Source organism: Lynx canadensis, chromosome D1, assembly GCF_007474595.2.
Source record: "Lynx canadensis isolate LIC74 chromosome D1, mLynCan4.pri.v2, whole genome shotgun sequence".
Classification (NCBI taxonomy): Eukaryota; Metazoa; Chordata; class Mammalia; order Carnivora; family Felidae; genus Lynx; species Lynx canadensis.
In genome coordinates, this window is record NC_044312.2 from 73730380 (window position 1) to 73739051 (window position 8672).

Consider the following 8672-nt stretch of genomic DNA (forward strand, 5'->3'; position numbering starts at 1 on the left):
ACGAAGTCTGTACTCTTAGTCTCATTCTACAGTTGAGGCATAGAGAGGCTAAGAGGTCATGGTTTTGGTTTCTTCCCTTGGGATGGTGATGGAGGCCAATACCAGCTCATCCCCTCCCCACTGTAACTCACGGAGGTCTCTGTGGTGGGTGGACTCTGGTCTGGTGACAAGACCTGTAGGGAGCCAGAGCTCTCTCAGATTTCACGTTTCCGCATGACTGGTGAGGAAGCTCATTACTTAGTTGGCCTAACTGTGCCCTTCTACAGCTCCCTCCTATAGAAAGCAAAACCCACACTGCTCAGCCTGGCACCAAAGGTCCAGGTGACATGGCCTCAAGCCACTTTTTCAGCACTGCTCAGCCCGTTATTTCTGCTGACGCCATTTTGAGACACCCCCCCCTCCATTCCCAGAAGGCCCCCTCCAACTTCCCGCCTCGGTGCTGCTCTTGCTTGCATTGTTCCTTCTGCCCAGCATGCCAAGCATCCCTGCCCTCAAGAAGCTGACAGTGGGGAGAGGGCAACCACGCTTGGAGCTAACCTCCTGTCTAGGCAGTCTATGGAAGTGATATTGCAGATGGACTGAAGGTTGAGAGCGCAAGAGTAGGTGGACAACCAAGGAGAACTTCACAGAGGAGGTGGCACCAGGCTGGACTTTGAAGGGGGAACTAGAGTTCAACAGAGAAGGAGGGAGGACATGAGGAGAGCCATGAGGGGGCCCTAAGTAGTCTGGTAAGACTAGTGTATAGGGTGTAGAGGCAGTATGGGCTGTTTATCAAATAACATGTTCTCCTCCTGCTTTGCTAAAAGAACCACAAGTTTGTTCTAGCAGCAGTGGGCCCAGCCCTAGGGAATGGATGGTGATTGGTTCAAGCAGCCATGCAATTCCACACCCCTTTGCCAGTGATTGGTCTAAGGGTGGCCATATAACCCAATGCTGGCCAATGAGATGCAAAGGAAAGTCTGCAGAGGAAGATATCATGCATAAGGAAGAGACATAGGAGAGCATGTCCCCTTTGCCTTTGCCTTCCTTTTTTTTTTCTTAATTTTTTTAAATGTTTTATTTATTTTTGAGACAGAGAGAGACAGAGCACGTGCAGGGGAGGGGTGGAGAGAGAGTGAGACACAGAATCTGAAGCAGGCTCCAGGCTCTGAGCTGTCAGCACAGAGCCTGTCGCTGGGCTCAAACTCAGACTGCAAGATCATGACCTGAGCTGAAGTCAGCCGCTCAACCGACTGAGCCACCCAGGCACCCGTGCCCTAGCCTTCCTAAGTGATATCCGGAGCTTGGCAGCCATCTTGTGACCATGGGGAAAGATTCGGTAGACACACAGAGGATAAAGTAGAAAGATGGGAAGAGGCTGGGTCTCTGATGACATCACTAAGTCACCAAACCAACTAGAGAGGTGGCCTCCAGATTTCTTTTTTTTTTTTTAATTTTTTTTTTCAACATTTATTTATTTTTGGGACAGAGAGAGACAGAGCATGAACGGGCGAGGGGCAGAGAGAGAGGGAGACACAGAATTGGAAACAGGCTCCAGGCTCTGAGCCATCAGCCCAGAGCCCGACGCGGGGCTCGAACTCACGGACAGCGAGATCGTGACCTGGCTGAAGTCGGACGCTTAACCGACTGCGCCACCCAGGCGCCCCCAGATTTCTTAATAAATGAGACCATAAATGTTGATACTTTTTAAACCTTAGTTAGTGGATATTCTCAGCAAAAGACTTATACAGGAGGTACAGGGCAGTCACTAATGGGGTCACTGGGAGCAGCCAACACCCTGTTCAGGGGTCTTCAAAACTCCTGCCTTTGTACTCCTTGAAATAAGTTTTTGAAAAAACTTATACTCCACACATTTTTAAGTTAAATGTTATATCATAAGTTTAAATAAATTCATTTTTGCAATAGGAGGTAGAAATGATAAACATTTTATATAAGTAAATAAGATGAAGATTAACCATAACTGAAATAAATATTTCATAACATAACTGAACAAAACAGACTTTGGCTGCTTTCCTGAATAATATACACTGAATTAGGTTAGAAATTAGGTAAAAGTTTTTTATATATGGGTTTTTTCCAGTGTATCGTGATCTAGGAAAACATTCTAGTTATATTGCTAAAAAAAGTATTTCCTCCCTGACTTGTACTGCTTTTGGTGTTCTAAATTCAGAGCTCCACACAAAAACAAAACCCAAAGGAAGAGAGGAAGCCCTATAGGTTTAAGATGCCTTAATTAATCACTAAATGCGGCTTACCCTAAACTAAGCCAGAGTTTGAAGACTACCGCTTTAACTAGCCTCCACTGCCCCCTGCCCCTAGACTCCCAGGTAGGTCTGCAAACCCAGGCCAGGGTGGACTGGGGGTCCCACAGGGCAGGATCTGTGGCCTCTCCTCTTGTTTGCTCCCTTCCTATGTCCTTTCTTCATGCTTGCGTGCCCAGGGGTATGGGCCCACAGATGGAGGCCAGCAAAGACCAGGTGGCAAGTGTCCAGTTCAGGAGCCAGCCTGCCTCCTGGGGAGGAAATGGCAGTTTGCACTGAGCTGGGGAGATAGGGGATACAGATGCAGCCCCACACAGGAGGGGCTGCTGGCAGCGGGCAGGAGGGAGTCCCTGACCTGGTTCATTCTGGTCTCCCTCATTCTGGGAGATGTACTATCTGCCCAGGGCTCTGCTATTCCATTTCTGCACCCTGTCTGTGCTCTAATTTCATCCTCCATGGCCCTGTGAAGCAGGCAAGGCAGGGATTACTATGATCATTTCACAGGTAGAGAAAGTGAGGCTCAGAAAGGCTGAGTGACTGCTCTGAAGTCCTGTAGCTGATATGCAGCAAAAGCACCAGCCGATGACCCAGGTCTACCTCCTCCACAGGCAGGGTGTTTTCCTCTCTGCCACTACACTGATTATAACCCAGTGAGAATTTCTGGCCTGGGGGCTCACAAAGCATCCTTTCCCTTTTGAACATTTGTGCTGCTTTGGAAGGGGTATCTGGATGGGGGATGGGAGGTGGACTTGTCACCTGCTAGTTATGTGGCAGCAAGCATTCCGGTCTTCTTGCTCATCTGGGGGACTCTGACAACCGGCAGCTGGAGCCAGCATGCAGGGACACTGGGGGTGGGACAGTGAGGTAGTGTGTATGGGCTGGGGGATCCCATCCCCCTGCTGCTGGCTGGCAGGAGTGGAATCTGGGCATGGTCTGATTCCAGCTCAGAGTGGTTGGACTTCTGATATTTTAGCCACATGCCCTCCACCCTCCACCACCCCCTCACCCAGGCAGTCGCTCAGCCTTCCTCCATGAGATGGCTGCTTCATCTCCTCCTTCTGCACCCCCACTGCTGACACACCATTTCTGGCACTGTCATCTCTCACCTAGACTACTGTAATCACCTCCTAGGTGCTGTTTCTACCTCCAGCCTCTCCCTGCCTCCAGGCTGCCCTGGACACCTCCCAGGGTCCTCACCCCAAAATGCTGTGCTGACCATGTGTCTCTTCTGTTCCAAACTGCTGACAAAACCCAACCCAGACACGGCCTAGCATTCCAAGCCCTCCTGGAGAGGCCCCCACCCTGGTTTCCAAGCCCCAGCATCCATCACTCCCCTGCTTGTGTTTCATGCTCCAGCCCCCAAGCACTACTCTCACCCCAACCTGCTTTCCTTCCAGTGCCTTTATCCCCCCTCCCTCCTGACTCACTGGCCCTCCCTCTCCGGAACTCCTCTGCTGTCAGACCTTGTCATACCTCCAGACTCAGCTCAGGAGCCCCTCAGTCACGAAGCTTGCCCAGTCCTGACTTCCTCTCTCCTCCCAGAGTTCTTACTTGTACCATTATTTCATTTCTTCTCTTAAGGAGTCAATAAATATCTATGCGGCTTTGTCACATGCCTTGTGCTGTGACTATAAAGATGGATAAAACCCAACTCTGAAGACTTTCTCACTCAGGGGGAGACAGTTTTGCAAATAGACAGAAACTTAAAATATGGTATGATCTGTGCTGTGACAGGGGTAAGGAGTGTTCTGTGAGGCCCAGAGGAAAGGTGGGTGAGGGAAGGCCTTGGGAATGAGGTTAGAGACGGTGGGGGGTGCTGACTGCGAGGACCCCAGATACTAGGCTGAGCACCTGGAAACAACTGGAACCAAGGGAAGGTCTTAAGCAAGAGTGATTTTTATTCTTCCCAAGAAGGGAACTCTAGCAGCTTGAGGAAGAGGCAGGGCATCTTCCACAGGTGTCGGGGCATTCTAATAGGCTCTAGGATTATTTCCCCAGGTCTTGGCATGCAGATCCATGTTCCCTCTACCCTGCGGCCAGGGCCTGGGTCTCACTTGTGTCCAGCATCTGGCACAGAGAGCCAACAGGACATGTTGGATAAATGGTTGCTGGATTTATTAGCAAATGCTACTGTCTCATGGAATACAGGTGAGCTGGGGTCTCCTCGGGCCTTCTGGGAAGCACCTCAGGACAGATCCACTCTCCTGAGTACTCACCCATCAGACAGGATGCCCTCTGCGATTTCACACACCAGGACGAAGAGCAGCATGAAGGTCAGGATCCAGCGCAGATTGTGCCCAGGGAAGTGGAGCCATGTGCTGTGGTGGATGTGTACCTTGGAGCTTTGACTGCCCCATCCTGCAAGGAGAGCCATGGAGAGGTGGGAAGCCTGGCTCACCAGGAAGAGGGTGCATGAACCCCAGGTGAGTGCTTGGGCATTGAGCCCACAGTGGGGAGTGTAACCATCTGTACACCTGTGCATGAGAATGCCCGAGTCTGGTACCTGTGACCTAAGTGTCCAAGCGTGAAGCCTGGACCCATGCAGGCCCTCCTATGCAGGTACTCATTTTATATACTAACCTCTTGTATGACAAATTATCATGTAAATAAGCCATTTGTTTGAGAACATATGCTTCTTCCTTATTTCTAATTGTCAATAACTAGCAACTCTGCCTCTGCCACATCCTTCCTTTCTTAATTTTGTGACAATCTTTCCTTTCTTCCCAAAAGCTGTATATGAATTTTAAAATTTGCCCTTTAAAAACATTAGAGTGAATTAACAAGTTTTGCAGATGCGGGGGGCGGGGGGGGGGGGACACCCTGAGAGTTGACAAAGCTCTAGGCAGCTTGGAAAATTCAAGGTTCTGAAGAGAGACAAAGAGGACCACAGTGAAAAGGCACGCAGGATGGTCCTAACGGTGGTGCCCAACTTTGCAGAGGGCTTTCAAGCGGTGACGCTGGTCCAGATGGAGTAGCAGACGAGAGGACCCAAGTCCCTAGCTCCTGCCTCTCCTCGCCCAGGGCGCGTGGGACCCCCAGGGACCTGCAGAGGCTACTGATCACTGTCTGGCGCAGCCCCAAAACACACAGGGGCTCACAGGGCCTCCATTCCGGCCCCCGAGGCCAGGCTGCCCTTCTCCCTGGGCCCAGCCTCGGCTGACCGGGAGAGTACCTCGGGGGAGGGGTGCCCTGTCTCCCTACACTGTACTACTGGGGGTACAGCCCGAACCCCTCCCAAACATTCCAGCGCCCACACTGCTTTTCCTGTTCTCCATTTCAGCTTCGGCTCTGCGGTGGAAAACTTGGGGGTCCCCTGAGTCACGAGCGTCCTGTGTTTGGTGCACCTCAGGGAGGGAGGGGATGGCAGGGCCGGCGAGTGCGGGGACCGCGGGATACAACACAGAGCAGGGGACCACGGGAGGGAGGCGACTGCCGGGTCGGTCGCGGGGCCCGAGGGGGGAAAGGGAGCGGTGTGGTGCGCGGCGGCGCCTCCTCCTCCTCCTCCCTCCCCGCCTGTGCCCTCCCCTCCTCCGCCGCTCCCCGCGCGCTCACCGATGAAGAGGATGGGGAAAGTGATGAAGAGCAGGAAGACGTGAGGCACCACGTTGAGCGCGTCCACGAAGCAACCGTTGTTGAGGACGCCCTGGTCCACCCGGTAGGCGGCCGAGTGGTTCTCGCTGCCGCAGAAGGCCAAGGGCATGGCGGCGCGGGCGCGGGCGCGGTCTGGGGCTCCGGCTCAGGCTCCGGCACCGGCTCCGGCTGAGGCTGGCTCCACGCGCCTCCCGCGCCTCTGTCCCTCGCGGCTCGGCGGTCCGACCCGGCAGTCAGGCCCCCGCCCCACCCCCGCGGGCCCCGCCCCGCCGGCGCTCCCGCTCCCCCCCACCCCGCCTCGCGCCACTACCTGCGGGGCCGGGGGGCGGCCAGGAGCCTGAGCGGCCGGGCGTTCCAGCTGTGGTGGCCTGCGCGCCCAGATGTACTGGGGACGCTTTGAGTGCCCCGCTCCACGCGTGCGCTGCAGGAGAGGGGGGAAGCAGGCTGGGTGGGTGGGCACGCTCGAATCTAGGTGGGAGGGATGCGGGGTGCACAAAGGAGGAAGATCCGAGTGGGTGCTGAGTGCGCGCTTTCGGGCCTGAAGTGCGAGCTCACTGCCCCTGGGCTGAGATGTGGGTTCACCTGGGCTTGGCGAGGGTGGGTGTCGTTAGATCAGAGGGTCCTGGTGGGGGCAGAGTGGAGCAAGCCCTCACCCCACAAAGATAAGAAAAGCAGGGAAGATTTGGGGAACACTTCAAATATTTTTCAAAAGTGGTTCCAGGTGCCGTGCGTGCGCTCCTAGGTGCTTTACAATGTATCCAGCGCTTTCGCAAACGAGATCTCTCAACACTCTGGCTAGGTACGGGTTATAATTTTTCCTATTTTCCTGATGAGGCAGTAGAGGCTCAGGGAGGTTACATGATTGAGCCAAGGTCTCACTGCCAAAAAGTTAAGGAACCATAACTTGAGCGCAGCTCCTCAGATCCCTTCTTTCGCCCCCCCACTCATCTCTGTCAGGCATGCCTCTAATACATTAGAACATTCCAGTGACTGTCAGGTGAATGGGTACCTGCTCAAGACTGAAAAAGGGGCACTTATGAAATTAAGCCCAGTGAAAACAGTGGGAGGCAGCCAGGACGGGTGGAAAGAGAGAATGCCTCCCCCAGCCCCCTCCAACTGGGATGTATTCTTAACCTGGTACCTATAGGCTTGATGAGTTAAAGGACCTGGGGGAATTGAAAAGACAATGCAATGCATTCCCACACTTCTGGAGAAATTCCCACAGGTCCCTGACCAAAAAAAAAGTTTATGTCGTAAGAAGAAAGAAGGGAAAATGGGATTTTAGGTTGAATTTTAAAAGAATTCTCTGAGTTAGAGGTATGGAGCATAAATACACAGTTCTCAGGAGGGGGTGGGGGACACCAAGGGAAGCTCTTTCCAGGCCTTTTCCCTAGAAGCTTCTCTGCACCTGCTCTGAGGCTGCTGCTTTGAGTCTTTATAGGATGCTGTCAGGCAAGGCCTCAGCTCTGCCTCAGGCTCTGTAAGAGGTGAGGGCAGGAGCAGGCACCCTGGCAGAGGGCCGGTGGGGTTGGGTGAACAGCCTGGGGAGGGCAGGAGCTTAGGGTCCGAAAGCCTCAGTCTCTGACTTTCTGGAACCTCTCTGAAGCCGAAAGAGGTTTCCTCCGGTATCTGCCAAAATAGTGAAAACTTGGTGGCGGTAAATTTTCTGGCACCAGCAGCAGGAATTAATTAATCCAGGGGATAATAGCCACTGAAAAGGGGATTGCTTGAGGCTGTGGGAAAAACTTATGACGTCACGTGAAAAACTAGGAGACAAAATTGTGTGTTATCATAGGATTATAAGATTTATTATATTATTATAGCCATATTAAATATGTGTGTTTGAATGCAAGTCTGCAGGGGAAGCTCAGACTTAGAAACGACTGTTGCATTAGAGCAGAGTGAAGTATATATTAGCTCCCATTCCCGTGCTTAGTATTATTGTTACTACCATTCTCTTTCTGTGAAAACAGGACAAGGAAGGTTCAGAGAGATGAGATGATGTGCCCACGGTCACCTAACAAGATTTTTTTTTCAAAGCTTTTTTGTTGTTGTTCCAAGTTTTTTTTTTTTTCTTCAAACTTTCTATTTGAAAGTCGCCATTTTATTTTTGTAGTTGCAATTTCAGTTTTTCACACTTTCAGGAATGCTATTTTTCCTTTTAGCAGTGATAATATATGAATTTTTAAAGAACAAGTCCCCAGTCCTGGCTCTGCTACTACTCGTTTGTGTGATGTTGGACAAGTTATTATTCTGTGCATCATTTTTCTCCTTTCTAAATGAGGAAGATAATAATACAGACTCCAGAGGAGTAAAATGAGATCATGGGCATAAATATGCTTTGTAAACCAGGAAGATAGTCCAGTCTACTTCATCCTCTAGGGGCCCACCCATGGGACTCCCTCAGTCAGTGAAGGTTATCTAGTAGTCTTTCTCTTCCTTGACATTCAGCATGCAGTGCTTGGCACAACCCACACACTTTGGTCTTCCGGGCCATTTGAAATAAACAGAAGGCCAAGTTCAATCCAAGCTGGACCCAAGTGTAAAGGACCTAAGGGATCATCAGCTGGGACTACAGGTGTTAGGTCTGGGGACTGAAGAGGGCGCCACGTTTGCCGTCTCTAGCACAAGCCTGCTGTGCGACTGTGACCAAATTCCCACCTTCCTGCACCTAGCTGTATAGAGAGGATGCTCATCGAACTGCCCACCAAGTAGGTGCTAGAGTTACTTTGGAAAGTAACTTTCCAAAAGTCAGGTGCACAAGGAGGCATGGAAGGACTTCTGCTGTAGTATTATAATTTTGGAAACAAAATGTTCATC

The 8672-nt window shown here is 51.7% G+C and overlaps 1 protein-coding gene across 1 annotated transcript in view; it reads right to left on the bottom strand.

Annotated features, from left to right (window-relative positions):
• Positions 1-5961, bottom strand: part of ABCC8 (ATP binding cassette subfamily C member 8) — a 78261-nt gene extending 72300 nt beyond the window's left edge. The window contains exons 1-2 of the mRNA XM_030333082.1: positions 5814-5961; positions 4478-4619 (exon numbers count right to left, since the gene is read on the bottom strand). Of these exons, the coding sequence (XP_030188942.1) occupies positions 4478-4619; positions 5814-5961 (290 nt within the window). The remainder of the gene's footprint in view (positions 1-4477; positions 4620-5813) is intronic.
• Positions 5962-8672: the final 2711 nt, after the last annotated feature.